Consider the following 15,615-nt stretch of genomic DNA (forward strand, 5'->3'; position numbering starts at 1 on the left):
GAGAAGAGGTGTGAGAGGAGCGGAGAGAGTAGGGGAAGGGAGGGGAGGAGAGGAAAGGGCAGGAAAGAGAGGAATGCATTGACTGATGACTGATATTGGGGAAGTTCAGGAGTATCACTGCTGCAGAAGGATCCTTCCACTGGCTATCAGGGGAATGACTGCTCCAGTGAAGATGGAGTGTAGTGAAGGGCAGACAGGTGCTGGTGTTTGTGGGAATTCAATTATTAGAAGAACAGATAGAGCAATCTATCACCAGGACCATGAAGGACGTTCACTTCGCTTTCTCCCAGGTACTTGAGTTTAGCACAGTGTTGGCTAACCTGTGACACTCCAGGTGTTGTGAAACTACAAGTCCCAGCATACCCTTCCAGCAATAAGCTGTTATATATTGGCAACGCATGCTGGGACTTGTAGTTTCACAACACCTGGAGTGTCACAGGTTAGCCAACACTGGTTTAGCATATTGTGGATTGTGTCGATAGATTGTTAGGATGGGTTGGGAAGGTTCCAACAGTCATGGAACATATTTTTACCAGTGAGTTAGTGGTAGATGGAAGATCTACACAAACGGTTATAGGACATTAGGCGGTAACCTTAAAGCAAGGAACCTCAAGGTGGTAGCTTAGGGAGGTTAATAATTGACGGAGAAGTTGGTGTGGGAAGGAGGGTTTGGGGATTTAGGAGAACTGGGTGATTTCTCTCTACAGTAGGCATAGACTGCACCTCAATAGGGAGGGCAGAGAGGTGCTGGGGGAGAAGGTGGTTAGATGTCTGGATACGTTTTTAAACTAGAAATTGGGGTGGGATAAAAGCAGTGTGCAATATTGTGTAGACCGGGAACAGAGCTAGGTAGAGAGAAATGTAAGAGAAAGGAAATGGTATGAAGAGCAGATAAGTAGGTGCGTAAAATGAAAAGTGGCGATAAATATATTAAATGTAGGGTAATAATGCTAGCAGTCTCCCAAAATAAATAGGTGAACTAAAATGAAGGATATTGGAAAAGAATTATGATGAAGTGGGTGTAGTTGAGACTCGGGTGCAAGAAAGTCATGACTAAGCAGTGAGTTTGGGTGGATGTAGCGTGTTTCAGAAAGATAACAAAAGGGAAGTGTTTGTGTATATGTCAAAGCCTGTTTAATAGCAGCCCGGCTGGAGGGATACCGATAAAAATGATGACAAAGTAGAGTGCTTATTGGTATAAATACATGGATATAAAGACACCAGTAAAGTCCTGATTTAGATCTGCTATAAGCCACTTAGCATAAATAATTGTTAAGTAATTATTATTATGAATGGAAAGAGCAGCAAGAAAAACAGATATAAATTTACAGAATGAAACCAGAGGATCTGTGGGAAATGAGGCTGATTTTTATCTATTTTAAAAGACAATAACCTTCATATGTGGTAGAAAAATCAATTAGAGGGGGGAGCTCTGCTGGACTTGGTCTGATCTAATATAACTGATATTATATCTGATGTACTGTTGATGGGACATTCAGGAAACAGTGATCACATTTGAGTACAGTTTCAGTAAAACGTTTAGCAAGGGTGCTACAAAAACTTTTAGAAGGGCAAAGTTGAATCAGCACAGAGAATCATTGAAGCTTATAGAATGGGAAACTCTTCTCTTATATAATAACAGAGACCAAATGGGAAATTCCTAAAAATATTTGAAATAAATATTGCTGTAAGTACATACCACATGGAATCAATATTTCTATAAATAAAAGGCAACCAGTGTAACTAAATAAGAAATAAATTGTGGTTTTAATGGGAAAAGGGAGGGCATTTCCATTGTTAACTATAGTAGGGACTGAAAATGCATTATGGAACTACAATAAACATAGTAAAATATGTAAAAAGAAATCCAGTTTATCAAAGATTAAAGCTGAAAAACAGATGGCCAAATTTTGCAAAGTCAAATCTGAAAATTTTCTTCAAGTTCATAAATTACACGAAAATAATAATATTGGGTCATTAAATGATAAAATAGGAAAATGGAATGTAGAAGGTAAGGAGAAAGCTGATCTTTTAAATATTTTTTTTTTCATCTATATTCTCAAATGAGGAAAATGTAGCAGGAAATAGGTTGTGTAGCAATAGCCTATGCTCACCATTAATTGTTACTTGTCTAACATAGGTGTTGCAGTTACACTTATCAACATTATGACAGATAAAGCACATGGCCCAGATGGCAATCACCCATGTGTGCTATTGGAGCTAAGTTTGGTAATTGATAGACCTCTATTTTTTATATTTATGAACTCATAACCAGGTCAGTGCCACAATATTGGCAAAAAGCAGATGTGGTACCAACCTTTAAAACTTTAAAATGCAAACATAATCAGAACCAGGAAATTTTAGACCTGTGAATCTGACTTCCAATATGGGTAAATTTGAAGGGTCTTTGAGGGATATGATTGTGAAGTATATTGTAGAATCAGGGCCGGATTAAGGGAATGGAGGCCCCTGGGCTAAGGGGGCCTCCATTCCCCCGTGAGGCCCCCCCCCCAGGGATCCGAGCCGCCTCCCCCCCCCCCCCCAGGGATCCGAGCCGCCCCTCCCCCTGCACTTACCTCCTTCTCCTCCTGCCCCGGCGCGCTGTACACTCTTTACTGAGGAGATCTTGTGAGAGTGAGACTCACGAGATCTCCTCAGTAAGGAGACTACAGCGCGCCGGGGAAGGACTGCAGTGAAAGTTCTCAGCAGCACTGATCGGGCTGGGGGCGCCCCCGACCGATCAATACTACTGCTGAGCACTTTCAAGGGCCCCCTGGATGCCATAGGCCCCTGGGCTGTAGCCCAGTTAGCCCTATGGTTAATCCGGCCCTTTGTAGAATATAATTTGATAACACAGTGTCAGCATGATTCCATGAAGAACTGGTCATATGTAACTAATATAAGTTATTTTTATGAGGAGGTAAATTTAAAACTACAAGGGCATTGAGTATTGTTCCACATAAATGTCTGGTATACAAAATGAGATTACTAGGTCTATGGGGGGGGGGGGGGATCTGGACATGGGTAGAGAACTGGCTTAAATATAGAAGACAAAGGATTGTTATCAATGCATCATATTCAAATCGGCTAAATTCATTAGTGGTGTGCCATAGGGAGCAGTACTGGGCCATGTCATCATCATCATCATCATTTATTTATATAGCACCAACATATTCCATGGCGCTTTACAATTGGGGACAAACACAGTAAACTAATAAACAAACTGAGTAAACCTGACAAAGAGGTGAGAAGGCCCTGCCTGCAAGCTTGCAATCTATGGGAATCTATGTCATTATTATACTTTGTATTAATGACCTCGTCAAAGACCTATAATGGGAGGTAACCATAGTTGTTGATGACAGTAAGCTCTATAGAGTTATTAACCTAGAGCAGGATAACGTACTACAGAAGGGTTGAGACAAAATAGCAAACTATGCCACAACATGGCATATTACATGGTATATGATTGGGGAAAAACAGATGGAAAATCTCAATGCCAGGTAGCGGCTGTAAAGCCAAATATAATCCTGGGATGCATAAACAGGGGGATAAATGCACATGGTGAAAACATAATATTGCGTTGGCTCATTAGGCCACATCTTGAATATGGGGAGCTGTATTGGTCACCACACTATAAGAAGGACATAGCAGAAGTTCAAATGCAGACAACCACATTAATAAAGGGGATGGAAGAATTAAATTATAAAACAGCAAATACATACAGGGACCAAGGAGTCATCTACTGCCAGTGGAAGTATGCCACTTTCACCATCAGCATATGGGTTCTTTACTGTAAGAGTGGAATTCTTTACCACATGAGGTAGTAATTTCTAATTCAGTAGCACAATGATAAAATGGATTGGATGTCTGTCTTAAAAGAAATGGTACCTGTAGCTAGAATTAGTAGATGGCATTATAGGGGTGATTGATATTTGGAATTTATCAAAATGACATGTTTGGTGTCAGTAAGATCCAACCCCCCACCCCCTGTGAGATTAAAATGGCAAATGAATCAACACAATTAGAATTTATGGGAGTTGGTGTCTTTTTTTTTATCCTTACTACCTATTTAAGATATCATTTTAGTTGTCCACTCCATATATTACCTGTGTAGTAGTTCACCTTCATTCTCTGTAACAAAGACGGCGCTCTGGTACCTGCACCACTTATGATCCTCTGAATGTTCCTTTGTGTGTAGGGAGGTAGAGAGGCTCTCGCCAATGAGTTAGGTAGAATGGGGCTGATACTACAGAGTTGGTCGAAAAATGGGCATAAATATTACTTTAAAAAAGTGCATGCAAAAATAATGAGGAGCTGTACACATCTCTAGACAGAACTGCCTCCGCATCAGCAGCATATGCATCTGGTTTACACCATGTTATCAGCATTTATTTGTACCTGCCCTCTAGCAGGTGTAAAACATACTCCTCATATATGACATATATGCGTGCTTCTGCAGGTCTGCATGAGCCTCATTCATGTGAACCTTATTGTACTCAGGCTGAGTTTGCATGACCCTATCCTCCCCCGTTCTGCTTCTCCAGACATATGGTGTTGCAAGGGCCAGATATGTGCTAGTCTGCACTGGCGCATATGCTTCTGTTCCCATTGTGGGTATGCAAAGTGCGAATTTGTGCAATTTACACTATGCAAACTGGCGTACGTTCAACTCAGCATCAGGCCCAATGTCTTCAAATGGCATCCCGGCAGCCAGGAGTGCACTCCATAGGTGATCAAGTCAATTTGGCTCTAATTTGTGTCTGACAAACAGAGATTATGTGAATGCAGAAACACCTTTATTTTCAAATGTTTATGCTGATATGATCTGTTAATAAATGTAGACATTGTACTTGTTATAAGTCTTCACATGGGAGTATGTAGATTTTCCTTGTCTATCTCTATGCAGTATCAGCAGGGCGGGTTGTATGATAAGACAACCAAGGTGTGTGTGTGTCTCACACAACCGTTACAGATTGTAGAGAATCAGTTTTACAAATGCACATTTTCTTTCTGATATAGTCTAAACTGGTGGTTGCTCCCTGGGTGACCTATAATAAATAAAGGGACACTATTAATCTATTATAGCTTGTAACACACTACATGAAACTATGGTCTGTTGTAAAATGAATGAGAAAGGTGGCATTTTAGTTGCTATCTTAGGTAGTAAAATATCTAGGTCCATCCCTGATTGTTAGAATTACTTCTCAATTTTCTTTCCAGGTAGTAAAACACCTCTGCAATCATTCCTAGGGATAGCAGAGCAGCATGTAGGACCAAACAATGGGGTGAGTATTATTGTGTCATTTCCTGAACCTAGATAGTTTCCATCCTGACACTTTTCATGCTTGTGATTGTACGTTAAAGCATTGTATTAGCTGTCTCATAAAATGAGGATTTAGTGCAAATCAATAGGTGGTGTAGCAAAATGTAATCATACTGGCTTTCTGTCTGAAAGATATCAATAATTGTGTCATGAAGAGCTAAAATTACCTCTAGATGACGGTAGAGTGGAACAAACTGGCATTTCGCTCAGTGACGCTGTCTGAAATAGATCTGGAAAGGGAAAAATATATGTTATTTGCAAGTAGGTTCTTTTTTCACTGCAGTTAATTATACAAGCATGTAAGTCTGCAGACTGAATCTATATATTTTCACCTGTTGGCTCAAATTATTGCTGGTATGCTACAGAGGCAGAATGAAACAGCCATAGTAGAATAGTTAAACAGCACCCCTTATGGCCAAGCGAGGATCAGCACATGAAATGAGATTAGGCTCGGCTAGTGTAGCCTAAAGGCCTTCTATTGTAACAAATACATTAACAATCCTACCAAAAATATGGCATTTACTTGCTCATAAGTAGTTTAGAAAAACACAGATGAATGAAATCTGTAATCCTCAGGATATGTGGGTATATTTGTAGGGAAATGCGAGTATAATACAAATATATTGCACAACGTATATTGTACTCTGTCCATCTGAATAAGCTTGGCTTGGTCACACGGCCCTGTAAATCAGTCATACTCGCCTACCTAACACATCACAGAGCTTCTGCCACAAAGCTGGTTCTGATACACATTTCCTATCTATAATGCATGCAGTGATTTAATTGTAGAAATGCTGCTTATAGTCAGTCCTATAGCGACATACTGCAGAACTGATAGAGTTCTATGGTAAGTCAATTCTGTATATATAGAGGGAGGGGGAGAGAGAGATCTTAATGTAAATTTATATAAAAATCCAAATAATAAATAAAATGATGTCACAGTATTTATGTCTTTCTATTTGTTTGTGTTTCAGTGGGCTGTGTCTCTAATTTCGTTTTTAATTTTTGCCATTTAAACTTATGTATTGTAAGGAATTATGTGCCCCCTATTGTAAACTATTATTAGAAGTTACCTTGAAGTTTCCCTGACTTGAGTTTTTGGGGGTAATTTGTAGCACTGTGCTTTCTGTATGGCCAGGAAACACCTCAGTATCCCCCTAATCTACGGTAAGGGGGATATTTTTCCTTAGAAAATAATATTACTTGTACAATACAAATGTTTGCTGGTAAGATGACATTACTAAGCAGGTTTAACTTGATGGTATCACTAAGTACAGCTGCAAGGATCTTGTTTGTATGTTTCTTGTTCAGTTCAGCTTAAGAATGTCCTAGGGGTATATTTTTTAAACTACGGGTTATAGCAGCCAATCAGATGCTAGTATTTAGTTAGTACATTCTACAAAATGACAGCTAGAATCTGATTGGTTGCTATAGGCAACATCTCCCCTTTTTCAAACCCACAGTTTAGTAAATATACCCCCTAGTGTAACTGTTGGACATATATATTCTAGAGGTTTAATATGTTGATTGTAATTCAACTCACTGTTTGTGGTTCAGTGCATTGAATCAGGATTGAATGGGCTCACTACCGGTAAGGGATGTAAACTTCACTTTCCAAGGCTTAGCTGGACAGTACCATGGCCAGACTCACCCAATACAAACTAGTAATACAAATATATATGGGGACTAGCCAATATGGCATGTTTATTAATGGATAAAAAAATAGTTGAGGGCATGTATGGATAAGTGGTACTAAGTAAGTCGAAATATTATTTAAAATAGTAGGAATAACATAGTGTGAATTGTAAATTAGTAATAGACAATTATATAAGAATCCTGAATTAATTCAGAGATTGGCAGTTAATGCAATAGAAGACAATTAACTAGTAATATAATTGATTAGAGAAATCTAATTTGCACAACACACACACTCCCTTAGTAACATTCAAATGTGTATACTTATAAGAATAATACACATAAGAATAATCAGTGGCGTGGCCATTTCTGTCATTTAGTTAACAATTAACATTGCCAGGCTAAGCTATTAGCCAAGCTGGGCCCATCTCAGGGCATTTAGAGTTCCTTAAGGCACTAAGAGGAAATGTATTTAATACGGTTAAACATTTGGGGGTATATTTACTAAACTGCGGGTTTGAAAAAGTGGAGATGTTGCCTATAGCAACCAATTAAATTCTTGTTATCATTTATTTAGTTCATTCTACAAAATGACAGCTAGAATCTGATTGGTTGCTATAGGCAACATCTCCACTTTTTCATACCCGCAGTTTAGTAAATATACCCCTTGGTTTTCTTCCTTGCTACTCTCAAGTAAAGCAGTTGAGTCTGTCCTTACTGAATAGATAATGCAATTCAAGCTGAAAGTGGATGGTAGCCATTAATTTATCCAAAGTAAAATAAAGACTCATATAAGAAAACAGATTTCTCCTATAGTGATTAGCTATCTAATCTTGTCATTATTTGTTATGTTTTTCTAGCAGACATTAATCACCCAGACTTTTAGCCAGACCAACCCAACAGCCATCACACCGGATGAATACTTTGATCCTAACTTTGAGCTGGGACTCCGGGACATGGGGAGACCCATGGAGCTCACTACCAAAACTCAGAAGTGAGTTGGATTGAGGAGGAGTAGCCACAACATTGCATTTTATCTGTACCCTCTGTTTCATGCCACTGTATGTCCTTCATTGGCATCATAAGCCCCTCCCTGGCGCTTTATAAATAAAGGATAATAATTAGAGAATCCTGAACTTAGCCGTCCACCACAATAAAAAATATGACCCTAGATGAAACAGTGGTCCAGAAAGTTAGATATATACAGAGAATCACAAGATAGAATGTAAATCCTGCACAGAGCGCTCCAGATTGAAGACCAATAGCATGAAAACCGCCGTCTTTTCTTTGTTTGCAATGGTTAAACAACTTTCCTGTTAATAATACATGTTTACCTATTCCTTTCATTTGTTTCCAATGTTCAGGTTTAAAGCCAAACTTTGGTTGTGCGAGGACCATCCTTTGTCCTTGTCCGAACAGGTGGCACCTATCATTGACCTCATGGCAATAAGCAATGCACTTTTTGCAAAACTTCGTGATTTTATAACACTCAGGCTACCCCCGGGATTCCCTGTCAAAATCGGTAAGTGAACCCCATTTGCCAGACAAGACTTTAATTAACTTGGCTGTTTGGACTAGGTATAAGCAATGGGTGTTTTGCGTTACACGTGAAATCAAAAGCGCTCACCCCACAGTCACTAATATTCATCAACCTCTGTAACGTTATGTCCTCTGGAAAGCAAATCACTTTTCTTTTGGGAAAAAAATGTGTTAAAATGTACTTTATTGATTTTGCAGACCTATTTAGAACAATGTATGACGTCAGCAGCATTTTCACAGCCATTTCTTAACACCATCTAACACTTAGCACCTTATTCAGAACTTTAAATGTTTAGCATTCAATTGTACTATACAGCTGTCAGTCACTCTTAATTACACTGTTGATCTTAAAAGTTTATAGAGATTCCTAAATTTGGACATAATGAACTGACTTAACATATGTACACAACATTTTTTATTTTAAAAGATAATATATGGGGTTTTTTTAAATTATGTTTGGGCTGAGATAATATCTATTTTAAGATAGTATCTTAGAAGTGCAATTTATGTTTAAACATTGCTTTAAAGAAGATGTTGCCCCATTTTTTTGGTATACATCATCACAGAATGTCGAGGAGTCCCCAATTTCTGGGGGTCCTCTCAGACTCCCGAGAAAGTCTGGAATTCTCCAGGACAGCAGGAGAAGTGGGTAGTGATGAGGTTATGATGACACGATTCACAAAATCTTGCAGGGGTGGGCGGAGCTTGATGACATCAATCTCATTATCCCGACTATATACCCTAACTTTGACGATTCCCCTTATGCATCTTCAGCAGGGCAGGTCTACAAAGTCAGCAAGTATGTTATATTAACATTCTCCATTTGCTGCCTTAGGCCCCTTACCCACTGGTGTTACTTTAGTGTAAAAAAATGCAAGAGAAAGCCATATAAACGCTATGCTTTTGGACATGTATCGGTTAAGTGTTTATAGGACGCACCTGCAACCCTTAAGAATTCTCCTTATGTATTTATTTTTTTTACGTTAAGCCAATATTCAAAACAACCAATTACTAATTAGTAAGCTTCTATCTCAGTAGTTCAAACATTTTCAAAATCAAGGTCCTGGATGGTCATTAAGTTGTTCCTAAATGTGTAACTTGGATACTGTGATCATGTGACTTTGTTGTGCATTGAGCAAAAGAATCAATGTCTGATTTGGCCACACCGCCATTAAGTCCAATGTCTGTGGGACTTATTATTGCAGTTGGAAGGTGAACACACACAGGCCCATGGGGTAAACTTATCAAGCGGCGGTTTGAAAAAGTAAAGATTTTGCCTATAGCAACCAATCAGTTTCTAGTTATTTATTTAATAAAGTCTACAAAATGACAGCTAGAATCTGATTGGTTGCTATAGCCAACATCTCCACTTTTTCAAAACCACAGCTTGATAAATTTACCCCCATGTGTGTCCAGCTTTAGTGCCCAAGACATTCACAATAAGCCAGGATGTAAAAGAGAATCAAAACCCCTATCACATTCCCACCTCTAATGATTTCCTCAGCTCCTTCTGGGCTTTAACTGACTAACAATATATCTTCCCTTCTCTCTCCCTCACACCTGTCCACACATCCCATATCATTTACTTCTCACAGATTCTATGACATCCCAACCGAAATATTCCCACTCCATGGTTATATGACATTTATCATTATCTGTCTTGGCTGTTGAAAACTCTGTTGGTGATATTCTTGTCAGTAGAAGGTCAGGCCATCAAAACAAATTGCTGATGCCCAGCTCATGTACACATACCACCGTTCCTCACCTGATGCTCCACTGTCAGTTCTTCCCACAGCTTTAATAATAAAACTGCTCTTACCATGGTTACATTTCTAACCTCACCCATGAATACTCTCCCAGTAACTTCCAGTGTTCCTCCAAAGATTACTAGTCTGTATTCCTCTCATAACTTCAATGTAACATTCCCAGCTATAAGGCACCTATCCCATTTATGGAACGCCACATCCCTTATCTGACTCTCCTCAGCCCTTAAAACTGTGAAATGTACCCTGGCGACCCACCTCTTCAAAGCCTATCAGTGCATATAGTGGCCCTAGCAATAATTGCTTTACCCCCACCCCCACCAGCATCTCCCAACGCTTACAACCCCATTAGTTTATGTCTGAGGTTACTCATACCTCATAGATTGTGTTGTACATTTGTTTTCTATTTTTTGTTTTAATGTGGAATTGTATTTAATAGTATTCATCACATTGTACATCATAAATAATAATAATCAATTCAATATGAAAATGCATCTTGTAATATTCACAAATACACATGGAAAATTCCTATAACCTGATATGCTTAAAATTCTATGTGTCTGTCTATGTAATATCTATATATCTAACAGATAGATAGACAGATATCAGAGAGATAGATAGATGAATGGGTGTAGAAGGAATGAAGGAAAGCACTTATTGGACTGTTGCTTTAACGTGATCACTACAGAAATGAAGTCCAATGAATGCTTTCCTTCGTTCCTTATTGATCTACAGTAAAGCTGTCACCATTTGAGAAGCACCCGGGAAGTGAGTCTGGTAAGAGACTTTTCCATTTTGTTATGCATTGAAAATAGAGACTCATCACATTCTTATATTCTTCCTACAGAAATTCCTATTTTCCATATCCTGAATGCGCGCATCACCTTCGGAAACCTGAACGGATGTGATGAGCCAGTGTCATCCCTTCGTCAGAGCCCCAGCAGTGAGGCCCCCTCCCCAAGCAGTGACTCCTGCAGTGTTAGCAGCACCAGCTCTATAAGTATGACGCCAAAGCAGGGGGACACGGGACAGAGGGACCCAAACAGTATGTGTCAGACTTCAGCACTGGGGGCAGAGGAGGTCCTGGGAAGGGGTGACCATAGAGAGGATTACCATTAGCTATGCCTCATGTCACCCACAGATTATAGATGGGGAGGTAGCATGAACCACCAACATTTCAGATGGCTCCACCAGGCCTCCACCTTCGCTGCTTTGCCTGAATACACATACAGAATTGGCTGCTTCTGTAACAGTGTTTTTTGTGTTGTAAGCGCAATGGAAGCAACATATCTCAGATGGTTAGCAAACCTCAGTTTATTTTGCATCCTGTTTGCATGAACTGGATGATACTTATATGTCTTTGTGTTGATGGGTTTTGTAGCCTCTGGACGCGGCTGTGAGATGGACCAGTCGTTATTTGAAGCCCCTCGAGGTTACAGTGTGGTGGGGAGTTATCGGGAGAGCATGCGTGAGGAGGAGGATGACCTGCTCCAGTTTGCCATCCAGCAGAGTTTACTAGAAGCTGGTAGTGAATACGACCAGGTAAGATCTGGACGTGGCCTCACTCTTAAACGTAGGTACATTGCTCCCACACCTCTTAGATTGTAAGCTTGTTTGAGCATGGCCATCTTTATCTTCTGTTTATTGTCATAGTATGTCATTTGTATGTATCATGCTCTCCTCAATATACAGCGCTATAATATGTTGGTGGTTTAAAAATGAAAGATAATAGCAATTATTCATTAATACTCAATGTATAGAAGCAGTTTCAATAAACATATAAATCGAAATATTTTTCGTGCCATTATCTGGCTTTTAGCCGCTAATGCTGATCAAGCATGTAACAAATTTTTTGTTCCAGGGCTGATTATTTGATTGCAGAACAAGTACACAACATCAGAAGGATTTAAATTCAAAGCAGAAATAGCTTTTTGCTTTGTGGATATCAAACAGCTGCATCAGCAGATGACAGGGTGGCAAATAGCGCATAAGATCTCGTCCTCTACAAGAAATAAACAACTAGCCAACGAAGCAATAGTATTTATTTTTATTATACAAAGAACAGCCAAATTTGAAACAGTCTGATTCAATGTTCAGATTCCTCAGTCTGATTCTTCACTGAGCAGATTCTGCATTTGGAAACTTAAAACCACCCCACACGCATACAACAATTTGCTATTTTACAGCAGTATCATATTGATCTCAGTCAGCAGATGCAAAAACATAAACAGCAATTGGAGATAACCAAATACTCAATTGAATATTTTCAATCCTGACAATTCAATATTTTGAACAAGTTGGTAAGCCAGATAAGATTGTTTGTTTGTTTTTGCTTCTCCTGGGCAAGTAACACCCAAATCAATGCAAGAGTGAAATCTGAAGTGCAACAATTTTTTATTATTTTTTTTTATTACAATATTTATATTTTTTAGATTAGTTCTATAATAGAAATACAGTATTGGCTACTGTAACTATAAGATCCAGCGGGGATCCAAAATGTATGTATATATAATTTCTTTATAAAAAAAATTCTGCATGTAAGGTACGTTCCTTAAACCCTTCCACCAGGCGGTTTTATTTAATACTCAGAATCTAAGACTGTTTCTGGCTCTCTGACAATAAGTTTTCGGGACTCTCTTCCTGTTGGCATAAGGAATCAGTGTATGGTGGTGCCTGTTATCATTTGAAGAAGACTCCAGTGTTTAGTTTTTAGGATTCATTCATCCATTGGTTGTATTTAATATTTATATGCATGCATAATTTTTATGGGTACATACATTTTTTTCCTGGACTAAAGTTTTTTGCGTTTTTTTACTCTTGTCTGCAGACTATTGATATATATTGATATATATTTTTTCACTTTTTTAAAATTTTTTATGTGTTTGTGTTTGCTTTTATGCTTTCAATGTCTGTGGGAATATTTGGAATTTCCTATTTATGAATATAAGAAATACATGACTTCATATTTGCATCCATTTCTTTTTGGCCCTTAGTCCCTTTACTTAGCACCGTGGAATATATATACTTTTTATCAAATCATTTATTTATGCTGACTTTCAGGTAACTATTTGGGAAGCCCTTACAAACAGCAAACCGGGAACACACCCTGTGTCAAACGATGGACGGAAAGGAGAAAGGTGTGTAAAGCACTATTTCAAGTGTGTAAACTACTTATGTGATCAACAGATCACACAGAATCCATAAAATTTTGATACACAAGCAATAAAAATGTGTCACTATACCACATACAGTTACCATAATACAGTATGATGAGATGTTCTCTTTAACCATGTTTATATTTAGCCACTATTATTTTTTTTATTAAACCCTTTGTTGGTAGACTGCTGATGTTTTGTTACTGGGCTTTTTCAGCAGAACCCCCCAGCACACCCAGCCATGCAGCCCTCCACACACAGTCTCCAGCAATTCATTCACCACTTACCAAGAGCAACTGCGGATAGCCATGGAGCTCTCGGCCAAGGAACTGGAGGAAGAGCAGAAGCTGAAGCAACGAGAAGAGGAAGAGCTGGAAAGGATCCTACAGCTCTCCTTAACTGAGAAATAGCAGGACATCAACTGTACAAGACAAGCACCCGAGGAGGTCTACCCGTATTGCCGAAGGGCTCACTTAGGAAGTCACAGAGTTAGACATGTGTCTAAGAGGAATCATGAGGAAAAGCGATGGGTGCATAATTCTGTTACACACAATGCATTGCAACATGAGCCAGCAACAGGGGTCACACCACTGTAGCCTTTTGTTGATATACTTCCCTCTCTCCCAAATTTAGGAAGTGTCAATTCATCTGATGGTATCCAACACAACATGCAGACACTAGGTTCAAGCTCCGAGTGGATGGTTCCCCCATCCATGCGGTAGTGAATAGGTTGTTTCTTTTATCCTCATTGCTGCTAGAGGTATAAGCATGACACTGATATATTCCTGGAGTGCAGACTCTCTAGCAGCAATCCGGTTCATTTTCACAATATGGTAACTCCACATATTTTTGTGACCGTTTACCAACAGGAAATGGACTTCCTACAATAGTGGTCTCAAAAGAGGACTGTAGTTGGATGTAAAGGAAATTGAATTTTTGGGGGTCGTGTGCGCAATATATGTTAATTCTTTAATTATCAGGGTCAGTTCTATGTTAGTGGTAACCAATTATGACAAAAAGTATATTAAATGTGTATGAGTTTCTGAAAGAGAAGACAGAGGGAAGCTCGTTCTCTCCTACAACCTCCCACAGGGGATGCCACGTGTTTTTTGGATGATGTGCAGTTACCACAAATTCTACAAATGGACTGCAAATTAGGGTTTCCTTTCATATCAAATTTAAAATTCAATGTTTGATGTAAAATAAAATGGTAATAAAGGAGCTGTCACCACAGAGCCTTTAATTAACAGCTCTCCTTTCTTTAGTGTCTAATCGATAGTATTGTTTTGGAATAATCCATATAAGGAATATGCCGTTTTTTTGGCTGAGCACGACCAGCTGCCAGTGAGAGTAATAAAGAGGGGGGCAGTTGTCTTGATTTTAATCAATCACCCTGACTATGCACTTTAATGGGGACTCAGCTTATCACCATAAACTCAGATACCACGTTAATAATAACAAAGCTAGCACATGATATATAGCATTTATCTTTCTCTTCATTTGGCATGCAGAGTATTCATGACACTGGCAGCGTTCTTCTCTCACAATCAGCTTCCTTCTTCACAGTATGTTCCTGCTTATATACCTGCACACATAACTTACATGCTTTACACTTTGCTGGACAGTCTGTAAAGCATGTCACTAAGTTTCAATATACAGACACCACTACATGTGCATTAAAGGGCAGGTCCAAAAACAGAAGGCAAGTTCCAAGGAGTCTAATTTCATCCAGGTAAGTTCCCAGATCTCTTAGGTTATCATACTAATGGTAGCTAGCAAGAAAGCCCCTGTGAGCACATAGAAAATAAGAGGTGACACTATGGACTTTGGACCTTGCAATTGAAAAAAGTTACACACAAGTGTATGAATCAATGTCTGAATGAGTATCAGATACGTCCATCTGATACACCCCGCAGACACTTATGTCTAAATTGCGAACATGTACAAAAATCTTTTATTTTATTTTACAAATGCAATTACTATGAAGATTCATTTAAACTTGAATAACCAAGCTAATACAGCAGAAGTTTATATCTACTACAACATACTCAGTAAATTCTAATCTATAACTGAGCGACTACTAAATATACACCGCTTTGGGGGTTGCAGACTTGGTATCATCCTCTCCTCACCCCCTTCCCTTCCTTTCTTTCTTACCCCTTTTTTAACTATTACATACATCGACACACTTCTACATGCC

General features: G+C 38.9%; 1 protein-coding gene across 8 annotated transcripts in view; it reads left to right on the forward strand.

Annotated features, from left to right (window-relative positions):
• ANKRD13B (ankyrin repeat domain 13B) overlaps window positions 1–14,662 on the forward strand; it is a 135,491-nt gene extending 120,829 nt beyond the window's left edge. For 2 of the 8 annotated variants that reach the window (XM_075196866.1, XM_075196874.1), the window contains exons 9-15: window positions 5,221–5,285; window positions 7,819–7,952; window positions 8,323–8,480; window positions 11,108–11,305; window positions 11,642–11,802; window positions 13,321–13,397; window positions 13,633–14,662. In XM_075196866.1, coding sequence (XP_075052967.1) covers window positions 5,221–5,285; window positions 7,819–7,952; window positions 8,323–8,480; window positions 11,108–11,305; window positions 11,642–11,802; window positions 13,321–13,397; window positions 13,633–13,825 — 986 coding nt within the window. In that variant the 3' untranslated portion in view covers window positions 13,826–14,662. The other 6 variants (XM_075196869.1, XM_075196872.1, XM_075196867.1 and 3 more) reach the window with 6 other exon arrangements.
• Window positions 14,663–15,615: the final 953 nt, after the last annotated feature.

This window comes from Mixophyes fleayi, chromosome 2 (assembly GCF_038048845.1).
Source record: "Mixophyes fleayi isolate aMixFle1 chromosome 2, aMixFle1.hap1, whole genome shotgun sequence".
In the NCBI taxonomy this organism is placed as follows: Eukaryota; Metazoa; Chordata; class Amphibia; order Anura; family Limnodynastidae; genus Mixophyes; species Mixophyes fleayi.